Below are 24,346 nucleotides of genomic sequence, written 5' to 3' on the forward strand. Positions count from 1 at the left end.
GCCCACGACAGAGCCCGCCTTCCTTACCAGCTTATTAAGACGTGAGGCGTCCCTCTTCTTAATGCTTCCTCCCCAACACGCCACCACAAAGAAGAGGGCGCTCTCCACAACTGACCTATAGAACATCTTCAGCATCTCACTACAGACATTGAATGACGCCAACCTTCTAAGGAAGTACAGTCGACTCTGTGCCTTCCTGCACAAGGCATCTGTGTTGGCAGTCCAGTCTAGCTTCTCGTCTAACTGTACTCCCAGATACTTGTAGGTCTTAACCTGCTCCACACATTCTCCATTAATGATCACTGGCTCCATATGAGGCCTAGATCTCCTAAAGTCCACCACCATCTCCTTGGTCTTGTTGTAAAAAGACAATTGGACAGGCAAATGGATTGGAAGGATTTAGAAAGTTATGAGCCAAATGTTGGCAAATGGGACTAACTTAAATGGGGCAGTGGGGCATCTCAGTCAGCATGGACCAACCAGGCCAAAAGGACTGTTTCTGCACTATGAAATCTGAAATACCAATAGAGTAATTTGCACATTTTCCCTGTGACAACATGGCTTTCTCCAAAAGTTCAGGCTTCATTCTACAGTATATGCCAACAGTATGTGTGGCAAGGTCAATTGTCCCCATTGTGTAGGAGAGTGGTAGGATCTGGGGGAAGTTGATGGGACTGTGGGGAGAATTAAATTGGTTTAATGTGAGATTAGTGTAAATGTTTTTTTTGTCAGCATGATCATCAAAAGGATGAAGGACCTGTTTCTGCGCTGTATCACATTATAACTAAGAATCTTTCCCTCTTTCCAATAGTTCTGATTAGTTGCCTTCTCCTTGTCACAATTCTTCCAGATGTGTCTCTACCACCAGGTTCAATACGCACTGTAACTAGTTAGTGTCTAAGAGATTTATGAGGATGCTGCCTGGACTAGAGATCCTGAGTCTAGAGAGGTCGGCACACAGGACATTTACTCCCTTGTGCTCAGGAGAATGGTCGGGGGGGGGGGTGATTTCATAGAAATTTATAAAATCATGGATAAGGTGGAAGGTCTTAGCCTTTCCCCCGGGGCTGTGCAGTCAAAAACCATAAGGCACAAAAACAAATAATTAATGAGAGACTCAGAACAGACCTGAGAGATAACTTCCTTGCATAGAGGGCAGTGAATAATTGGAATGAGCTGCCAGAGGAAGTAGCTGAGGTGGGAATTTGGATAGGTATGTGGAGCGAGGAGCCTGGGCAACTGGGATTAGCATGGACTAGTTGAGCCGAAGGGCCTGTTTATATGCTGCTTGATTCCATGTTAAGGCCCTAGTGAAGATATGCATTGCATTCAGACTGAAAACATTTACTTTGATTAAATTTGGTAATCTATAAAAATTAGTTGGCATATTCCTTCCTCTGGACGAAATACCTTAAACAATATAACTTCATTTTATGCTTTAAAATAATATTAGTAGATTGTTTTATTTTAGTAACTATTATGATTGGTTTGGTTGGTGGGTGTGATACAGAAATGGGTGAGTTTCCATCTGTGACTGGACAGAAGACAAATCCCAGGAGAGGCTTAGAGGGAGTCTGTGAATTCTGTGACCTGGACCCCAGAAGCAGCTAACATGAAGATCAGTATCGTGGGAGTGGATAAGAGGTAGGCCCGAGGTCCCGGAATGAGAGCTGGCTTAGCTGATTCAGCCTATTGTGATACTCTGGAATTGGAATTCTCTGCAATTTTGTTATTTAGGTACCGACGTAGTCAATGACCTGAAACATTAACTCTTTCTCATCATTGACACTGCCTAAATTGTTAATTTTGTTTTTTTTAAAAATTTCTTCCAGAATCTCATTAAGTCTTTGTATCCATTTGGCCAGCAAGGAAACGAGGATTCCTAGTTGTCATCTGGATTAAATTCAGCCTATGAATTCAACATAGACTACAGAGTTTAATTAGGACTTGCAATTGCAAGGGTCAAGAGAGGCTACTTTTAGTGGAGGAGAAGGGAGAATACCTCCCGTTTTACACACCAATGACAGAAACCCTCTGATCACTCAATACTTCTACTGAATGTGTTCAAACTGAAGATCCAGAAACACTCAAAGTGATTTTTCCAGTTCTGAGATCTCGGAATAGATCTTCCTTCTGTAGCAGTGTCAGGTTTTTGTTTTACAAACCAGAGACTTCAGCAATGTTACCTGTCTCAGTTTCAAACACTGAAGTGTTTATACTCTGACAGTAAGCATCCATTGCTTTTACAGTCATTGAATATATCTGACTGCAGTGCAGATCCACGAAGTCACAGCTCGTCTCTGTTGTGTTACACAGTGAAACATGTCCAGCTTGTCCTTCTGCTGTTGTAATGTACCACAAGGCACCCTCAGCCTTCGCCCAGGTCACTGACGTACTCTTGGTGTCACAGTCCAGGTTAATGGAAATGTTGTCAGGTGCACACGGGGGCTGCAACGTACAGAAACACAAACCAGGAGGGAATTGTTACAAAACAGATCTTTCAAAATGGTTGGTTATGACAATGTAAAATTTAATTTTAAAAAATAAATTATGATGGGTAACCCCCACTCTATTTACATAAGGAATTTCTCCACGTCTTAATTTTGATAAATATATCTTAGGCTTTATTAAGAATTACACTAAAAAGCTTCCCATTTCCCTTCTGACATGTCGGTCTATGGCCTCTTCTACTGCTACAATGAGGCCGTACTCAGAGTAGAGGAGCAACTCCTCATAATCTGTCAGGGTTGCCATCAACCTAACAACATGAACATCAATTTCTCTAACTTCTGGTAATTTCTCTCCTCTTCTTCTCTCTTCTTTCACTCCTCATTCTGGTTCCCCTCTCACCCCTTCTCTACTTCTCACCTTCCCATCTCCTTCCTCAGGTGCCCTCTTTCTTCCATGGTCCATTATCCTCTCCTACCGGATTCTTACGTTACCTTTTCCACCTATCGCCTCCCAGCTTCTTATTTCATCCCCCTTCCCCACCCACCTACTCCCTCATCTGGTTTAACCAATCACCTGCAAACTTGTACTCTTTCTCCCCCCCCCCCCCCCCCACAAACTTCTTGTTCCGGCTTCATCTCCTTTCCTTTCCAGTCCTGATGAAGCCTCTCACATTTGTCCTGAAATACCAACTGTTTATTTGCCTCCATAGATGCTGCCTGACTTGTTAAGTTCCTCCAGCACGTTGTGTTTGTTGCTCAAGTTTTCCAGCATCTGCAGAATCTCTTGTGTTTATGATTCCCAATAGATTGACATTTTGCTGACTGCCCATTCCTGCCTCCTGAACTGAAGTGATTGTGGGTGTGGATCACATTACATGACCAACCAATCTAAATTTTGTTTTAGTAGAGATATTTTTATTTAAAAAGGAACAGCCACTGAAAGAGAAATTATTATAGTAAACTGACTTAAGAAAAATAATAATTCAAGTAAAGAGACATACCAGTGCTGAACTCAAACTGCGAGCTTTGTGAGGTGTCACACACACCATCCAGTGCTGTCACAGTTAAATTATACACCTGTCCACAGTGTAGGTTGGTTATCTGACATTCGGTATTGGCCGTCTCGCAGGAAACTGGGTGCCCATCACTTCCTTCCACTGTTGCCGAGTAGGAGACTGCACCTTTAGTGTGGCTCCACAATACTGAAGCATCGTTTGTGTCACAGTCTAGATGGACATCCAGGTTCTGTGGGATGCAGGAAACTAGAAAAGGCAAACAGATGATGAACATTGCCAGCAGCTTTATGGATGGTTTACTTAGCCAAAATCTTCAATTAATTTTACAGTATGTGGCTTTATAAAATTGGGAGTACATGCCTTTTTGAAATGTACCATTTGTATGTGATATACATACACACTCAGTGGCCATTTTAATAGATACAAGAGTTGAACCTGGTGTGGTCTTCTGCCGCATACCCCATCCACCTCAAGATTTGACGTATTGTGCATCAAGAGATACTCTGCTACACACCACTGTTGTCATGTAAGGTTCTTTGAGTTACTGTCAACTTCCTGTTAGCTTAAACCAGTCTGGCAATTCTTCTCTGACCTGTTGTTATTAACGAGGTGTTTTTGCTCACAGAACTGCCACTCACTGTATGTTTTTTTTTGCACCATTCTCTGTAAACTCTGTTGTGTGGGGAAATCCCAAGAGATCATCAACTTCTGAGATACTCTAACCATTTTGCGTGGCACCAACAATCACTCCACAGTCAAAGTCACTTAGATCATATTTCTTCCCATTCTGATGTTTGGTCAGAACAACAACTGAATCTCTTGACCGTGTCTGCATGCTTTTATGCATTGAGTTTCTGCCACATGACTGGCTGATTAGATATTTGCATTAACAAACAGGTGTACAGATGCACCCAATAAAGCGGCCAATGATTTGGACAAAAAGTAGGTGGGTTGATTAGTAAGTTTGTCAATGCTCTTGATAGTCAGCAAGGTTATCAAAGGAGACATCAGGAGATGGGTCAGTTGGAAAGGTTAGCAGAGAAGTGGCAGGTGGTGTTTGATCTGGCCAGCTCTGAGGTGTTGCACTGTGGGTGGTCAAATGTAAGAGGGAAGTATACAGTAAATGGCAGGACCTCTGGGAGCACTGATGCACCAAGGAATCTTGGGACGTAAGTCTGTAACTCCCTGAAATGGCAGCACAAGTAGATAGGATGATGAAGAACTCATAAGGTATAGTTGCCTTCGTTGGTCAGGGTGTCAAGTATAAAAGTCAAGAAGTCATGTTGCAGCCATATAAAACCTGGTCAGACCTGACCACATTCGGACTATTCAGATTGCCACGTTTTGGGAAGGAAATGGAGACCTTGTAGAGAGTGCAAAAGAGGTTCCCCAGAATGTTGCCGAGACTAGAGAGATTTAACTATAAGAAGTGGTTAGACAAACTTTGGTTGTTTTCTCTGGAGTGTTGGAGACTGAGAGGCAACCCGATACAAGTATAAAACACGATGAGAACCACAGATGATGTCATTGCAAAGTCTCTTTCCCGGAGTGAAAATATCGGGTACTGAGAACATGGCCAGAATGTGTGATAAGAAAGTTTAGAAGAGATTTTTGAAGTGAAACTTTTTTTAGACAGAGAGTGGTAGGTGCACAGAAATCTCTGCCAAGGGAAGTAGTGGAAGCAGATAAAATAGAAATGTTTAAGAGACATTAAGACAGATACATAACAAGCAGGGAATGAAGGATATGGAACAAGTGCTGGCGGATGTGCAGGTTAAATTGGGATCATGGTCACTACAGACATTGTGGGCTGAATTCTCTATTCCTGTGCTGTGGCCAGCTCCTCCCCATGTAAAGACTTGTACTGTGAGTATTGAAATGTCTGTAAGTGGATTTTTTAATAACAGGCAGACAGATAAGTAAATGCTTTGCCACTTCAAAAGGTTCCGCTTAATTAAAAGGCTTAGTTTAAACCCATAGGTTATACTATATTTACAACGTCAGATTGAGAGAAAGCATTTGAGGATATTTCTCAAGCAGTATGATGTTGAAATAAAGATTAGTGTGATCAATAGCTTTGCAGGAAATTACTCTTCGCTGCAGTTACCTGTTCTCGTTGTGATGGAAGGGCTTTCAGCAGAGTCACAGGTGTCATCGTGCGCAAGGACTGTGACAGTGTAGGTCTCTCCACAGGACAGGTCAGTGATGTCACACAGCGTGTCGTTGGCGCTGCATTGCTGCACGTCGCCTCCGTCTGCAGTGGCAATGTATGATGATGCGCCTTCACTGAACTCCCAGGAGACCGACATATGTCCAGAATCACAGTCCACGTAAGCATCAACATTCTGGGGGACACACGGTACTGCAAGAAGAAAATGTATCAATATAGGCTGATGGACACATAAAAGCCAACACTGTAAATTTTAGAAATGATTTCCAGTTCTTTACGTTACCTGTTTTAACCGCCAGAGCCGAGCTTTGTGAGCTGTTACACCCCATGCGGACTGCCTGTACAGTTACATAGTAATACAGTCCACAATACACGTCGGAGACCTCACATTCAGTGCCTGTTGTATTGCAGGAGGCCCAGTGGCCATTGGTCCCTTGTGCTGTTACATGGTATGACTCTGAGCCATTGCTGGCATCCCAGAACACTGAGACAGTGTTGTTCTCGCAGTTGATGTGAGCTACCACGTTCTGTGGGATACAGGGTGCTGTACAATGGAGAAAGCATAGAGAAAGAATCCTTCAGCAGCTGAGGAGTTAATATTGCAGTTCTGTTACTAATATTTAAACAATCCAGAATGTTGAACTAGCTGCCTGGAGGTATGCCAGCTACCTTGAGCAATGAGGTACTGAGAGGTGATCTGTTCTGTATTTAAGGTACTAAGATATTTTGGGATTGGCAGCCCACAAAACCCTCCATTTAATGGAGTAACTACTCTGGGTCGCTATGTTTTTTTTATGGCAAGGAGCACACAGCTCAACATTTTGTAAATACAGTGGATTCTGGTTAATTGGTCCATTTGTTACTTGGGGCTGCTACTTTTTTGAGATAGCTCTTAAAGAGCAAAAACTGATCGAGAGAATAGCCAGGATTCCCTTTGTTTATTTGGGACACTAAGCCGCTTAAATATGACAAGAGGCTGTTGCCAAAAAGTTTCTATCTAGCACCAGGCATGTGCACTTGTGTGGCCATTATCTCTACGCTGTACTTAGGGCAAACACTTTTTAAATAACATCAGTTGCAAGTGGTTGTGTTCAAAAAGCAGTGATTTTTGTCACTGATAGTTGGCATGACACTGAGGCTGTCTACAAGAAGGGTCAGAGCTGTCTCTATTTCCTGAGGAGACTGAGGTCCTTTAACATCTGCCGGATGATGCTGAGGATGTTCCATGAGGCTGTGGTGGCCAGTGCTATCATGTTTGCTGTTGTGTGCTGGGGCAGCAGGCTGAGGGTAGCAGACACCAACAGAATCAACAAACTCATTCGTAAGGCCAGTGATGTTGTGGGGGTGTAACTGGACTCTCTGACGGTGATGTCTGAAAAGAGGATGCTGTCCAAGTTGCATGCCATCTTGGACAATGACTCCCATCCACTCCATTATGTACTGGTTAGGCACAGGAGTACGTTCAGCCAGAGACTCATTCCACCGAGATGCAAAACTGGGCGTCATAGGAAGTCATTCCTGCCTGTGGCCATTAAACTTTACAACTCCTCCCTCGGAGTGTCAGGTACCCTGAGCCAATAGGATAGTCCTGGACTTATTTCCACTTGGAATAATTTACTCATTATTATTGAATTATTTATGGTTTATATTGCTATATTTCTACACTATTCTTGGTTGGTGCGACTGTAACAAAACCCAATTTCCCTCGGGATCAATAAAGTATGTCTGTCTGTCTGTCTGTCAGTGAAAAAGGCGTAAGACAATTCAGAACTGTTTTGCTCACTGCAGTTTCAAGCATTCAGGCTTGGTGATACCAGAAATGGCCAGAAGTTAAAATGAAACAGTTTTACTACTTCAGCAAGTTAAGAACTGCAAAGAATTTGAAGGTATCGACAATCATCTTGATGTCACAATGAAAATGAAGATTTGCAATCATTGACAGCATTGTACAAAGGCAGTCTATTACCTGCACTAGTGTCTGCGTACTGATCTTGTTCATCAAAAGAACTCGGCATGCACACTGGCTTAAACCCTCCGTTCACAAACAAAAGAAAATCTGCAGGTGCTGGAAATCCGAACAACACACACAAAATGCTGGAGGAACTCATCAGGCCCGGCAGCATCTATGGAAAAAAGTACAGTCATAGTTTTGGCCCGAAATATTGACTGTACTTTTTTCCATAGATGCTAATTCCTCCATTGATAAATACTAGGAAATACAGAATTTTATAGTACTGTAGTAGTATTGATAGTGTTTTAATTTGTTCTGTATTTCATTTAAATACATAATTTGTTACTTAGCTAAATGATAAATTGTCTTTCTTATACCATGTTAACTATTTCCACAATGGGGCTACCATTTAATTGAGCCAAAACATACTGGTTCCAACATGTCCCAATTAACCAGAATCTATGTTACATACTCTGAATTCTACCATTGTCCAAGAGTAAGAATATATGACAACAACAATAAACACCTGTCAGCTCCTAGCTGAACAAATCCCACACTCAACAAACGGAAAAGATAAAGACAAACTTTATTTGTCACTTGCACAATGAAACATCCAGTGAAATGCATTGTTTGCTAATAAGTAATGGTATTGAATCATCCTGTGTTGTAGCTGGGATCCCAGATATTAAATTTATTATGTAGTAATTTTCTGATGGTGTTATGTTTGTTTTTGAGACATACATCATGCATATACGGTGCACACTAAAATTGAGGTATTATAACAGATTAGGTTATTCGGACAATTGACTATTTTATGTTTTTCACATAATTAAAAGATGATTTACCTGTTTGAATTTCAAAAGCTGGACTTGATAAACTGGTACAACTTCTGTCCATCGCTAACACAGTTATATTGTACGTCTGGCCACATGGGAGGCCTGCGATCTCACAGTTTGCTTCTGTTGCATTGCATGCATACTTGTCTCCTTCCATTCCTTCTGCCATGGCAGTGTAGACCACTGCCCCCTCACTCTCCTCCCACCAAACTGACGCTGCGTGTGTTGCACAGTCCAAGTGAGCACTTACATTCTGGGGACTGCAGGGAGCTGAGGAAATAGATTTTAAAAGTTGGTGTAATTGTAAAAGAGCATGGTGCAGCATCAGTGAAAACTGAGCCTCCAGGTGATCCTAAAGAATTCTAAAGATACTGTAATCACCAAGAGAAGAGATTTCAGTGATGAATGGTTGACCCTTTAATCTGAGGCAAAGACCACAGGTTTTCAACACCCCAGCTTAGGGAAACATCATTCATGTATCCACGCTGTCAGCCTTATAACAGAATCTACGGTAATTAGTCTGACAAATTGGAAGACATGTATCAGATACAATATGAATTAGTGTGAGGTGATATATTTTGGTGGAAAGATAAGGATAGCAGTCACACTGCTAATGAATGGCGAAGGTAGCCTTGGTGAGTAGCTGAGGTTTATTGTACAGCATTTTGATTTATTTACTTATGAGAAATGAACATTACTGGTAAGCCCATAATTTATTGTCCATGCATTTCTGTCCCTGAACTGATGGACTGGTTCATTTCAGAGGCTAGTTAAGTAACAACCACATAGGCCAGGCACAGTAACTGTGGCAGATTCATGACGTCTGTTTCTGAAAAACCAAATTAATCATGTCTACCATTATCAGGACAATATTTTTATCCCAGATTCATTTATTAACTTTAGTTTAAATTCCCAAGCAATTCTAGAAAATTACAAACCCATGTCTCCAAAATCACTGAGCCTGCCTCTAGATACCAAACCCAGTAATTTAATCACTGTCACCAATATGATATCAACAAATTGCAGCAACAAAATGATGGATAGACATGACTGACATTTTTTTTGGATAGTGTGTCACATCAAGCAGTAAAAATAGTGAGTTACCTGTCTGAATTTCAATTGCTGAACTCACAGAGTGGTTGCATGTGCTATCCGATGCAACAACATATACGGAGTACAACTGGCCACAGAGTAACACGGGTGTCCTACATGATGTTTCTGATGTGCTGCATGAAATGTTGGCTCCATCAGCTCCTTCTGCAACGGCAGTGTACCACAGTGCTCCTTCACTATAGTCCCACAATACAAGAGCTGTATTGAGGTTACAATCCAGTTGTACTGTGACATTCTGTGGGTCACAAGGGACTGAAAATAAAGCTGAATGTTAAATTGGGTATCAGGCAGTTGGACCAACGGTAAGCAAGTAAATAAGTGCTTGGGTGAAGTCATGAAGAAGTCAATAACTGCCAGAAAGTTATTTTGAAGACGTATTCATAAATTTGTAGAGTAGAAAAGCAAAGAAGGTAGTGAAACTTTATAAATTATAGGTGCAGCCACAAATGGAGTACTGAATCCATTTCAGGATTATGACAGGTTTACAAGGTCCCAAGAGAGGGTGCAGGGGAGATTCAATAGGATGATAGCAGGGCAAGGGAATTCAGTTACATCAAGATACTGGAGAGGGTGATATGGCTCTCTTTAAGACTGTAAACTGAGCGGGGGAAGTAATATTTTGAATGTTTTTGCCAGAAAAAATAAGGAAAGTTTGTTCTGGGAGGAGGGTAACAATCAGAAGACAGATTTATGATAAATGGTAAGGGAGTGGACATGAAGTAAGATACATTTTTACACAAAGAGAGCATGGATTGCAAGGCCTTGAATGGAAGTTGAAGAAGATTCAATGTTTTTTTTTCTATAAAGTACATAAATGTTTAAAGGGAAAAGAGCTTAGAGACAAACAAATCAGAAGGGAGATATTGGGGGAGTGGTCAAGTGGAGAAGAGGTCACGTTCTTACTCACGTTATTATTATCTAGAATGCATTGTCTGAAAAGGGATTTGGACATATGCATTAAAAGAAAAAAAGCTTGCAGAATTCTAAAGGAGAAAGCAGAAGAACTAGATGAACAGGTTTAAAAAGACAAATATGACTCATTCTGCTTCATCTGAGCCAATTATGTACATTTCAGCAACTCATCCTTTAGAAGGATAATCAGAGCCTTTATCATAATATTTTTATTTGCATTGTTCTAACTCCTTATGCTATTTATGTCTGAAATTAGTTCTCAAAAAAGTCACTAAATGCTAACATGCCCAGCCATATAATATGACTCAGAACTCCATAATTTTTACTGCGAACAAAACGCTAACATTTGTCCAGAATGATATCCCAACTAAAAACATTACTCATTTCCTTTGGCAGATGACAGATGGTTAGTTTAGAAATGCAATGTTAGAAATAACTCTGTGATCCGAATATGGTGCAGGAGTAATACTTTTCCCTGTTGGATCCACGGAAACATCTGCAATGGAGATGGATATAAATTTAAATGGATTTCCACTGTAGAGTTGCCAGACTAAAGGTCTCAGGCACTGATGCCTAGAAACTGTGCTTCATCCACTTTAGGGGCACAAGACAGGTGCTGTTCAGCCTAAGAACAAAATCACCTGACCGAAAAAAAATCATCAAGCTGAGCCATCCTTGTTTATTGAACAACAAGTGTGGTGTGGGGGAGAATGTTGTGAATCATAGCAACTGGCAGGGGGATGGGGAGGAACAACACCCAAATGTCCACGTGGACATCACTTGGCACATGGAACAGACCAGTTGCATTTTCAGCCTCAAAAAGCCGACACAACATCAGGGTCGTGGACTGAGGCATCTGCGACCTGAAGATAGCTGTGCATGGTGGCTTCGTACTGTGCCCAGAGCTGCTGGAAATCAGATTTGTAATGCATTAGAATGACTGGGGCAGATTTATAAAACGTAAACTGAAGTCCCATGGGCACATTTTTAAGCACACTAAGTTTGATGTAATCCTCAGTTTAGTGAGAGTTAAACATGAAGGTTGAAAGTTGGAAACATTTGATCCAACTTCAGTTGGTAGGTGCCACATATGTTGATAACTTGTCCACGTGCACAAAGTACAAGGGGGAAACAGCCCTGTACTGACGTGGGTCATGCTGAGAATTACTCGTTGGGCTGAACCTCAACTGCAAAATGACTGTTGCAAGTTGGTTTGTATTGCAACTTGCTTATTAAAAAAGGTGCTAATGGGTTCATTTTCCTGCATTAAAATAGTTTGTCTAAGAAGTTATAAAATTACCTTTCAAGAAAGCATAATTAATGAAAGAATTATTAATAATATTGAAAACAATAATCTGAATGTTGCCAGTGAAACATCGCACTTCAGTTGATGAGAGAACAAACGGTTTACCTGAATGTACGTTCAACACTGCAGTCTGGGGCCTCCTGCAGATGTCATCTGTTGCTAGAACTGAGATTGTATAATATTCACCACACTGCAGGTCCTGGATTTGAGCCCTTGTATCACTCGTGTTGAATAAAGCCGTAACTCTTTGACTGTCTCGAACAGTCACAGTGTATAACTTTGCTCCAGCAGTCTCATCCCACCAGAAGGATATCGTGTTCAAGTCACAATTAAGCTCAGCTGTTAGATTCTCGGGAATACAGGGTGCTATTTAGAAAATACAAGTGAATATCAATCCCTGCTATCCTGCAGAAACACAAAATGAATACACGTGGAAATTATTTCCTTGCTGAATGTTATTTACCAGTTTGTATTTGGACGGAAGTACTCGAAATGCCATGCCGTCCGTAACTCAGTGTCGTTACGGTTATGTTATAGGACTGTCCACAGTGTAAATCCAGCATTTCATGGCGTGTCTCTGTGGTGTTGTGTGAGTGTATATGACCATCACTTCCCTCAGCAGTCACATCGAATGAGGTCGCTCCACCAGTCCTTCCCCAGGACACCACCACTCTATTGGAGTTACAATCCACATTGGCAATGATTTCATCTGGGGCACATGGTGCTGTGGAAAAGGAAATATAACCATTAAAACCTATGGCACAGACATCACTTGCCAGTATGCCACAAAGCTCAAATATCTTTAATAAATCAGCCACAACAATGTCCACATATTCTACTTAGTCCAAGTACACTAGATCCAAAGAAATTCTACATCAAACCTCTGATTGGCTTTCAGTTTGAATCAGCCTCCCACTGATTTCCTTGATCACCGAATCTTCGATTCAGTGATGTCAGATAGCGATAGAAGGATTCTGAGAGAAAAATCCACAGAGAGATGCTGAAAAGCACAAGCACTTATTGCATTGGGGGGGGGGGGGGGTGGGGGGGGGGGTGGTGAAATCACTGGGGATAAGATTAAAATCTTGCCACCACCAAGAAGAGCATCCTGCATCCATACTGAAGGAAAGCAGCTCCCTGGGCTGACTCATGCCCTTTTCAATTAAGTCAATCTGTATCTGTGGCTGTCTCTTTGAAAGTCAGGCACTTATCGAACTAAACAGATCCAAATGAAGCCCAGTTCTCATGCCCTCTTCTCATTGCTACCTTCAGGGAGGAGGTACAGGAGCCTGAAGGCACACACACATTGATTCAGGAACAGCTTCTACTCCCATTCAGATTTCTGAATGGACATTGAACCCATAAACACTGACTGACTACTTTTTGTCTCTTTTTGAACTACTTATCTAATTTAACTTTATATATATATTTCTTACTGTAATTTATTGTTCTTATTAATATGTACTGCAATGTACTGCTGCTGTATAACAACAAATTTCATGACTTATGCCAGTGATATTAAACCTGATTCTGAATCCTGTTAGAACAGTGAACAGCTGCAAAAGAGTCCTTAAGCTAACAGGACATTGTTCCATAGGTCCAAATGACATATATTTCATCACTCCATTCAAATTCATCTCTTCTCCATCCTCTGCAAATTTGGCAACGACATCAATACTCCCCAATGCCATTCGGCTTTACAATTCAACCGCCAGGAGTAAGATATGTTAAAGTGCCGGGGTTAGGACTCAATGTATTTAAGTAAACTACTTAAGAACTTTTTAAAAGCTATTATTAATGCTTTTTGAGAGGGTGATTTTAGATGCATATCATATTTTTACTGAGTTAAGTATTGTATGTAATTAGTTTTGCTACAATAAGTGTATGGGACATTGGAAAAAATGTTGAATTTCCCCATGGGGATGAATAAAGTATCTATCTATCTATCTATCTATCTATTTATAGACTAGAAAACTGGCAGAACGGGCTAACAGATCAACGCAGAGCTGGTTCCCCATGTTGCGTATTGATGATGTGCAAATTATCAGGGGACAATGTCAGGATAATGAGTCAGATTCCCTGAATTTGTTTCAAGATGTTAGATAACTAATCCAAAAAAGTGTTGGTTGTTGTGTTATCAGGGTGTTGCCCCTTTACGACTCTCTTCACACACATTAACGGCAATACACCAAATGTCTGCTTATGGCACATTATTGTATTTAACTTTGCTCAGTTTGCCCTGACTTTGACAGTGAGTCCACTTTCAAACTGCAAGTAATTCCTTCGTTGCAAATTTGCCACGATATCCTGAGGGAATGAAAGCTGTTAAATACAGAGACTCTTTCTCCTTTTACTACCTGTTCGAATTTCATGGTGGGAGCTCCGGAGGCTGCTGCAGGTTTCACCGAATGCGAGGACAGAGATGTTGTATGTTTGGCTGCAGTGAAGATCTGGGATGACACAGTTTGCTTCGGGTGTGGTACAGGTGGCCGTGTGTCCATCGCTGCCCTCTGCCGTAGCGGTGTACCACAATGTGAGGTTACTCGGCTCCCACGTTACAAAGGCAGTGACACCGGCACAATCAGCTTGTACGTTCTGAGGGGGACAAGGGGCTTCAGGACAGGAGGAATAAAGACAAACAAAAGATCCTGAATTAGTGATAATGATGAGGCATTTCAGTAGTGAATATACAGCACTGCATGGGAGAAGGACCTTAGCCCCTCAACTCAGTTGAGCTTTGAATTAGACATAAGCTTATAACTAGCAACTGCTTAACTGCATCTTGGTTGAACACCTCTTTACATGCAGATATAATATAAATCTATCAATCAGGCTTTTGGTTATTTTAGTATATCTAGCCTCAACAAATCCGAGGGGAGAGAGAGATCCGGATTTCACGTTACTGGCGGAAATAATGATTTCTGGTCATGTTCCTTATATCTTCCTTCTACACTAACAATGCTTCCCATTGCTCAGGACACCCAGTTCACTGAAAATTACTGAAAATCAAAACACACACTGCAGATGCTGTAAATCTGAAATTAAAATAGGACTTGTAAGCACCCTGTAGGTCAGGCAGCATCTGTGGACGAAAGCAGGTTTCAGTTGGAGACCCTCCAATGGAACTATGGAATGGAAGTTAGTTCAAAGGTACAGAAAAGCTGAGGGGGAGGGGGATAACCCACCCTCTCTGCAATTTAAAACTGACCCGTTTTCCCCCTTTCCCAGTCTGGACAACTGGTCTTCAACCTGAAGTGTTAATTGTATTTTTTTTCCAGTGATGCTGTGGGAACTGAATGTTCTGGAAAGCTCTGCTTTTATTACAGGTTGAGTACCCGTTATCCAAAATACCTGGGGCCAGAAGTGTTTCAGATTTTGGATTTTTTTGAATTTAGGAATATATAATGAGATAGCTTTGGATCGCCATTATTTCGGACTCTGAATTTATGTGCTACCGGTAAGCAGTCTTTGTCTTACTCTTGTTTATCACACACATGTACTGATGCAGCTGTTCAGTGTGTTCGATTTTCATCAGCAACAATCTTGGCAAACTCATCAATGAATTTCTCTGTTCCTTCGTGATCAGCAGATACTTTATCACCACAAATCTTTAAAAATTTGTGCCTTTTCTTAAATTTCTGCAATCAGACTGCCGAATATTCACAATTACCTTCAATTTTCAGTTTATTGAGAAAGATCTTCATTCGTTTCATGATCAGCATACCGTTAAGTGGCATATGTTCACTCCAGTGCTGATTAATTCACTCTTTTCAATACACGATCAAAATTTTCATGCAATGTTTTTCTATTTTTCATTAACTTCTGTCCGTTACATATGTGAAATCACTTCTCAGAGCTGTCTGTGGTGCTCAGAGACCTGCGCATCGACTGGGAATTTTCCCAGCACCTTGTGGAAATTCTCATTTGTGACGTCATGTCAGTGCTCAAAAAATTTTTGATTTCGGAGGTTTTCTGATGTTGGAATTTCAGAAAAGGGGTACTTAGCCTGTAATGGAAATTATTTCTCTCCTTTGAATACCTTAAGCACCTCAATTCCATTATCCTAATATGATTTTACCACATGTCCTAACAACTTAGCTTTCAGCCCCAGCATTATCCTAGTGAATCTGTGCTGCATTTTACCTATTTAACCTATCCATCCAATCTGTAAGCCGAAGTGTAAGGCTATATCATACTGCTCTGGTTCCCCTGACACAATACCACCTATATTCAGATTTGCTAATTGTTCACAACCTTGATCCCACCGATGTGGTCTAGCTGGAAACTGGACCTCAGGAACTATAGAACTGTGAACCCAGTCCCAAGTTGCTCTGAACAGTTCCTAATAAAAGATAATGCAGGACGGAGGGCCTTGACTTCTATCAGAGCTGATATGGATTTTAATCAATTTTTAGATAATTTTGATATTCAAAGATATTTAAAATAATTTAAATGTAAGACAATAAAAATATTAGAATATTTGTTGAAAATAATTGATCTAAAGTCATATTTATACAGAAATGATTAAAACTAAAGCAATCCCATTTTAAAAACAAATTTTCTTTTTTCATTGCCCACTAAAACCCTGGTCTACAAATGAATTCAAATGGATTTTGGATTCCGATATGACACAGGATATGGGAGGCTGTTCTCTGCTGTTATGTTGGGGACTGAGTTCTACGGACAGTCCAACAGGAAGGCATGCAAATAATTTTGCCCCCCCGGATCTGTCAGCATCTCTGTGTTTCAAGGTTCAAACACAGTGGATAAGGACTGAGATGTCAGAAATTCCAATCAGAGTTGTCATAAACAGAGCTCAGACAGAGTCCAGCATTGATTGCACTTCTTGAAATGTGCTGCATTCAGAGCATTATGCACCATTCCAGACTTCCAACATCCCATTAGCTTCATCAAGGGTTAGCAACATTAACTGATTTTATCTCCAAAGATGTCATCTAATCTTAATGTTTTTAATTGTGCGTTTTAATAAGTGGTGTTTACCTTTTCAGAAATCCATCCATCTTGTATCTAAAATAAATAACCTCAACGTGGTTTTACCTATCACAGCTTTGCATAATGTTTCTCTTTGATAGCGAGCCACTAAAATAATCTCTTAGCGATAACCAGGTATGACTTTGGAATCATACATTCAATATTGATTGTAATCTCTAGCTGGGACTTATACCACCAAGGCACAAGAAAGGCTCCTTCATATTTGAGGGGAAGATAGTGAAAAGATCTGCTATTTTACCATGAATGTAAAGTGTTAGTGCTCAAAGCCAGATAGAAACTACAGGGTCATAGCATTCAACATTATAACTGAATGATAGCAAAGCAGGCATCTTCATAAACAAACAAGCCACTAGTGTGATCTTTCTGGATTACAGATCTCATAAAATACCCTTTACCCTACAGCACAGTAACATTTCCCTCCCTAAGAAATTTTTAAAGAAACTTTACCTGTTTCAGTTTCAAAAACGGATGTATTTACACTCTGACAGTTATTGTCCACTGCTGTTACAGTTATTGAATATGTCTGACTGCAGTGCAGGTCCACAAAGTCACAGCTCGTCTCTGTTGTGTTACACAGTGAAACGTGTCCATCTTGTCCTTCTGCTGTTGTAATGTACCACAAGGCACCCTCAGCCTTCGCCCAGGTCACTGACGTACTCTTGGTGTCACAGTCCAGACTGGTGGAAATGAGTTCAGGTGCACAAGGGGCTGCAGAGTTTACAATACAAACTGGCTATTACTGAGCTGGAAAAGTATACAATAGGTACTCTACAGCCTTTTTTCAGCAAACAAAATATCAACATATTTGATTGAATTAAGAATTTTGAAAAAAGGGTATTTCTTTATTGAAATCTCTTATGTTTCTATTTGGCTTACATCTCGCAGAATCTATCTCTGTACATGCTGGATGACACAGGAAAAGTAATTGCTTAGCCAGAACCACTTGCTGAATGTCTAAGTTATTAACTTATAAAAGGTTATTACTTTTACAAATAACTTGCAGCAATTTTTAGAGTCTTTAAAGAACCTGAATATCAGATTTCTTATTTCTAGAAATAAGAAACTTTCCTAGAAGGATCCCAGCTTAACAGAAAGAAAAACTTTGCTCCACACCCCCATCCAACTCTACCAGTAACTCACTCAAAAACTACAAGGCTGTGAGGGAGACAGGCCTCAGGAGTACCCCACCTGAGGCCTCATTAACAAGGCCCAATCATTTTCATAACCAAGTCCAGGGAAGTGTTGGTATTCAGGGACCATGGCCCTGAGCCTGAAACTCATTATTGGTCCATCTTTCTACCTTGATTTCCAATCACATCAATTTTGAGAATTAGATTTATTGATGAACCAAAAGCATCCTACCTGGATACATTATGGCTTGCTATGGCAACTGCTCTGCACATGACTGCAAGATACAGTCTCTTGACCTCATTATGATCTTGCACTCTGTAGTTGTAGATTCTGTTGCTGTTTAACCTTGTTCTATGTCAATGCACGGTGTAATGACTTGACCTACCATCAACAAGCTTTTCACTGTATCTCAGTATATGTGACAACAATAAACCAGTACCAATATAATCCGAGTAAGAATACTGATTATGTCTGCTTCAATGAAAATGCTTTACAAAAAACAATTCTCTTCAGAAAGTGTCCCCTTAGAAGCAATGGGCAGCATGTAATTCCACACCACAATTCCTGTTATCACTATTCTCCAGTGTCTTTCCATCCAAAAATATATCCCAGAATACTGTATATAAATTGCTTTGGGTTATCCTGTGGTCATAACAGGTGAAGTATAAATTACAGTCATGCATTCATTATTAATTCAAATCCTACCATAGTCTCACTCCAATCTACTTCAGAAAACATTTCTTCTTCCTTATCTCAGATTACACTCACAGGCTTTAGGCTCTTGTACATTTCTGCATACCTTTCTCTCTGACAGCAGCCCCCACACCTAGGCAACATGCAACAATAATAGCTTCTTGTTCCGTATTCGCTGTGTCTTCAGCTAAATAGGGAACTGCTCTGTGGAACTTGATTTTAAAATTGCTTTAGAGTTATAGAGTCATAGAGAAGTACATCACAGATTCAGGCCATGCCAAAACCATTTAAACTGCCTACTCTCATCAATTAGGACAATAGCCCTCTAGATCCCTACTTTCCATGTAACTATCCAAACTCCTCTTCAACGATGAAATCAAGCTCGCATGCACCACTAGTGCTGCAGCTCATTCCACACTCTCATGACCCTCTGAGTGAAAAAGTTCCCCCTCATGTTCCCCTTAAACTTCTCACCTTTCACCCTTAACCCATGACCTCTAGTTGTAGTCCCACTCAACCTCAGTGGAAAAAGCCTGCTTGCATTTACCCTATCTATATCCCTCATAACTTGCTACTTTTCATATCTTGCTATCAGTCATGACTTTTCCCAGTTACTATTAAATATCCATGCTCCTCGTCCCAATAAGGAGTCTCAGATATTTTACAACAGAAAATAAGTAGCTAAAATTACCATTGGAAACATGGTATATTGATAATATCTAATTCAAGACACCTACCAGTGTTGAATTCGAACTGAGAGCTTTGTGAGGTGTCACACACACCGTCCAGTGCTGTCACAGTTAAGTTATACACCTGTCCACAGTGTAGGTTGGTTATCTGACATTCGGTATTGGCCGTCTCACAGGAAACTGGGTGCCCATCACTTCCTTCCGCTGTTGCCGAGTAGGAGACTGCACCTTTAGTGTGGCTCCACAATACTGAAGCATCGTTTGTGTCACAGTCTAGATGGACATCCAGGTTCTGTGGGATGCAGGAAACTAGAAGAGAACAAAGAGATCAAATGAGTAGCGGATGTACACCAACAGCTAACTTGAGGGACTGGTTTTGGTAATTGCTTGCAAAGATACAGGAGAGCTTTTTCAGGAAAACAGAGTTTTTGCCAGATCAGAAATCAGTTAGTGTGACTGATGGAGAAATCAGCGATTCAGAAGTTGGACGACTCTGCAGTTACCTGTTCTCGTTGTGACGGAAGGGCTTTCAGCAGAGTCACAGGTGTCATCGTGCGCAAGGACTGTGACAGTGTAGGTCTCTCCACAGGACAGGTCAGTGATGTCACACAGCGTGTCGTTGGCGCTGCATTGCTGCACGTCGCCTCCGTCTGCAGTGGCAATGTATGATGATGCGCCTTCACTGAACTCCCAGGAGACCGACAGAAATCCAGCCTCACAGTGCGTGTAAGCGTTGACATTCTGGGGAACACACGGTACTGCAAGAAGAAAAAGCATAACCTGAACCTGTTGCAGAAATATTCAGCCACATAACAGTAAGATGTGAAAGAGAATATCTGCAGAATTTTAATATACGGTTCTGACTAGAATTACCTGTTTTAACCGCCAGAGCCGAGCTTTGTGAGCTGTTACACTCCATGCGGACTGCCTGTACAGTTACATAGTAATACAGTCCACAATACACGTCGGAGACCTCACATTCAGTGCCTGTTGTATTGCAGGAGGCCCAGTGGCCATTGGTCCCTTGTGCTGTTACATGGTATGACTCTGAGCCATTGCTGGCATCCCAGAACACTGAGACAGTGTTGTTCTCGCAGTTGATGTGAGCTACCACGTTCTGTGGGATACAGGGTACTGTAGAAAGAGGAAGCAGAGTATGGATTAACATTTGGCTGGTTTAAAAGTTTATAAATACAAACGTTTGTAATTTTGTACCCAATATCTAGCGTAACATCTATCCATTTTATAAATCTATGCTAATTCATATTATTCCTATTTGTCAGTGATTCTGTTCTGTTGGTTTTCAAAAAAAAGAATAATCAAAATGTTACCTGTTTGAATTTCAGATGGTTGACTTGGTAAACTGGTGCAATTCTCATCCATCGCTAACACAGTTATATTGTACGTCTGGCCACATGGGAGGCCTGCGATCTCACAGTTTGCTTCTGTTGTATTGCATGAGTACTTGTCTCCTTCCATTCCTTCTGCAATGGCAGTGTAGACCACTGCCCCCTCACTCTCCTCCCACCATACTGACGCTGTGTGTGTTGCACAGTCCAAGTGAGCACTTACATTCTGGGGACTGCAGGGAGCTGAAGGAATGAGAGAAACAGGATAGATAAAGGCTACGTCCGATCTTCAGTTCAGCTGAAGTACGTGCATCAAAAATAGCATTCAGTTTGTAAGCCTTTCTTCTGTTTACCAGTGAGAGGGTTTTGGTGAATGAATGATGTGATGTGTAACATTAACAAATCTCGTATGGTTATTACTGTGAACAATCATCACTTTCAACAAAGTCCAGTTCTGTATAGATTGTTGTTGTACTAACAACAATCAGTCTATCGTGCTTCATAGTTACTTCTAAACTGTGCTGGCCTTTGTGTTTGTGAGGGAGGTGATGCACCATCAATAACTCTCGGAGACGTGAGGCGAGATATAGGCTTTAATTGGCTGGAAGAAAGAACAATCAGCAAGTGACCACCACACAACATCCTGGAGATTGAGGGCAGGGGCTGTGTCCCCAATCGCCTTTATACCGGGGTCTGTGGGAGGAGCCACAGGAGCAGTCAGCAGGGGTCTGTGGGAGGAGCCACAGGAGCAGTCAGCAGGGGTCTGTGGGAGGAGCCACAGGAGCTGTCAGCAGGGGTCTGTGGGAGGAGCCACAGGAGGAGTCAGCAGGGGTCTGTGGGAGGAGCCACAGGAGCAGTCAGCAGGGGTCTGTGGGAGGAGCCACAGGAGCAGTCAGCAGGGGTCTGTGGGAGGAGCCACAGGAGCAGTCAGCAGGGGGTCTGTGGGAGGAGCCACAGGAGCAGTCAGCAGGGGTCTGTGGGAGGAGCCACAGGAGCAGTCAGCAGGGGTCTGTGGGAGGAGCCACAGGAGCAGTCAGCAGGGGTCTGTGGGAGGAGCCACAGGAGCAGTCAGCAGGGGGTCTGTGGGAGGAGCCACAGGAGCAGTCAGCGGGGGGGGGGGGGGGGGGGGGCGTGTCCAGACGGGTATATGTAGTTCACCACAGGAGGCTTGATGAGTCTAAGTCTTTTCTTGGATTTTGCATGTACTGTGTGTAAATTCCTACTTTCTTGATGGAATCCACATGGCTTTTCCGAAGGGATATGTTATGGTGTCCCAGAAAAGAATGCTGGAGAAAATTAGGTGAATTTTTGAAAAGGAAGTGTAGCAACATGGGTAGATTGGTGCTTCAGAGGATTTAATCAACAAAATAATGAAAGCTTTTTTGCAACTGAGGAGTGACTAACTGTTGCTGCCTGTGTAGAGAGATATTCTATGGGTAGAAACTATGTTGAAAACAGAAAAGAGAGAAGTTGAATTGACAGAAGACATGGAGATCAAAGGGATGTGCAGATTAGTGTCAAAGGTAATTTATCACAAATAGGTATGAGATATTAAATTTCTAGGGAAAATAATAATTGTAAATACATTATTACCAAAGTTCATTCTAATTTCAGCATCATTTTGTCAACACATTAAAATCTACACTGGTTGGCATATCTCACTGTAAGTTTTATTGTGACAATGAAGCATTAGTTAATAAATTACCTGTTTGAATTTCAACCACTGAACTCAGAGAATGGTTGCAAGTCTTGTCAGAGGCTACAACATACACAGAATATAACTGGCCACAGAGTAACACGGGTATTCCACATGATGCTTCTGACGTTCCACATGACACGATGCTCCCATCAGCTCCTTCCGCAACGGCAGTGTACGACAGTGCTCCTTTACTGTGGTCCCACAGAACCAGAGCTGTATTGAGGTTACAATCCAGTTGTACTGTGACATTCTGTGGCTCACAAGGGACTGAAAATAGGATTGGAAGTTAAGGGATGTAAGACCAGGGGTCAACCATCATTGTGAATTTACCAAATATGTATTTACTTTAAGATCTATGGGCTCTGATGCATCATCATTAGATGCTTCACTAAATATGTGAACGGATATTTACTTACTTACTTTAGCACTGACTGAATAAATTTAATTATTTTCATTCCTTATTTCTCAAACTCATCATTGCTGACATTATATTGAAGTCAATATTTATATCTCTGGTCAAAAGAAATTGATGAACAAATTTCCAATGGAGCTGAATTCCTCATGCCAGATAACACAAAAGCAGAGCAAAATGATTACTGATTCAACCGTGCAAGTATAAAATGATGCAGGCTGTTTTCTGCCAAGGCGATTCCTTCATCCAGCATCTCGCACACCTCTTATGCTTCTGTTTTTATACAACCATACAGTCATGCTGACTTGAAGCAATTAAACAACCCATACAAGCATTAGTACATTGGATGGGACAGCTTTTAAAAATGCATTTTAATTAAAACAGCCTTCCTTTTTTCTCACAAATCCATAAAGGTATCCTCTAAACTTTGGGAATAAGGTGTTTAATTGATAACCAAGCAACCTTTTGAAAATGTTATTATTTTGCAACACAGAACGCTGCATTGTCTGTACCAGCGGGAATATTTTAATTTAAGGGGGTTTAAAAATGCTTTCCTACAGTTCACATGCTAGGACAAAGGCATGAAAAAATAGAGGAATTACATCTGTGGAATCACAACTATGAGTTCAACAAATTAACTTTCAAAGACACCTTCAACATAGGCATAATAAAATAATAACATAAAATGTTTGCTGTTCACACTTAATCATTGAACCTCACATTGTGAGGTTCATACAAGACTTCATCGGCTAGTCTGTTCTAAACATCTTTACAGAAGGGAGTGATATACATGCACTCTGGAATCTCCTGCAGATGTTACCTTTTGTTAGAACAGAAACTGTATATTCACCACACTGCAGGTTTTAGATTTGAGCCCTTGTATCACTTGTATTAAAGCCATGACTCTTTAAATGCCTTGAATGCTCTGGCAGTCATGTGACCAGGAGGATACTGCATTTTAATCAGAACTTAACTCGGTCGTTAGATTCTCAGCAATGAACAGTGTTTCTTAGAATATAACTTCTCCTACTGTCCCAAAATATACACAATAATATAAAATTATTTCCTTGCTAAATGTTATTTAAAGATTAGTTGTATTACCAGTTTGAATTTGGACGGAAGTACTCGAAATGCCATGCCGACCGTAACTCAGTGTCGTTACGGTTATGTTATAGGACTGTCCGCAGTGTAAATCCAGCATTTCATGGTGTGTCTCTGTGGTGTTGTGTGTGAGTATATGTCCATCACTTCCCTCAGCAGTCACATCGAACTCTTCTGCTCCATTAGTCCGGCCCCATGAAACTACCACTCTGTTGAAGTTACAGTCCACATTGGCAACGATTTCATCTGGAGCACAAGGTGCTATAGAAACAGAAATACTACCATTAAAAAGTTCATGTGAGAAAAATTTTAAGAAATGGCCTTTCCTGATGTTTTATATGAACTTAAATAGTCCTCGTGAATCTGTTCCCTTTATATTCCACATGTTGCCAACTCATATAAATTATTGTGTAATCATTTGAAGAAGTTCTAGCTTGGGACATGGCTAAGTTATGGTCCATATCCACACATATTTCATCTCTCAGTGCTTTCTATATGAACAGTG

The 24,346-nt window shown here is 41.1% G+C and overlaps 1 protein-coding gene across 1 annotated transcript in view; it reads right to left on the bottom strand.

Annotated features, from left to right (window-relative positions):
- Nucleotides 1–24,346, bottom strand: part of fndc7rs1 (fibronectin type III domain containing 7, related sequence 1) — a 157,518-nt gene that overhangs the window by 39,296 nt on the left and 93,876 nt on the right. The window contains exons 35-51 of the mRNA XM_073062451.1: nt 23,842–24,102; nt 22,335–22,595; nt 20,612–20,872; nt 20,154–20,414; nt 19,784–20,038; nt 19,329–19,589; nt 17,215–17,475; nt 14,112–14,366; nt 12,218–12,478; nt 11,860–12,120; nt 9,528–9,788; nt 8,433–8,693; nt 5,920–6,180; nt 5,574–5,828; nt 3,452–3,712; nt 2,668–2,738; nt 2,187–2,448 (exon numbers count right to left, since the gene is read on the bottom strand). Coding sequence (XP_072918552.1) covers nt 2,187–2,448; nt 2,668–2,738; nt 3,452–3,712; nt 5,574–5,828; nt 5,920–6,180; nt 8,433–8,693; nt 9,528–9,788; nt 11,860–12,120; nt 12,218–12,478; nt 14,112–14,366; nt 17,215–17,475; nt 19,329–19,589; nt 19,784–20,038; nt 20,154–20,414; nt 20,612–20,872; nt 22,335–22,595; nt 23,842–24,102 — 4,230 coding nt within the window. The remainder of the gene's footprint in view (nt 1–2,186; nt 2,449–2,667; nt 2,739–3,451; nt 3,713–5,573; nt 5,829–5,919; nt 6,181–8,432; nt 8,694–9,527; nt 9,789–11,859; nt 12,121–12,217; nt 12,479–14,111; nt 14,367–17,214; nt 17,476–19,328; nt 19,590–19,783; nt 20,039–20,153; nt 20,415–20,611; nt 20,873–22,334; nt 22,596–23,841; nt 24,103–24,346) is intronic.

Source organism: Hemitrygon akajei, chromosome 12 (assembly GCF_048418815.1).
Source record: "Hemitrygon akajei chromosome 12, sHemAka1.3, whole genome shotgun sequence".
NCBI lineage: Eukaryota > Metazoa > Chordata > Chondrichthyes > Myliobatiformes > Dasyatidae > Hemitrygon > Hemitrygon akajei.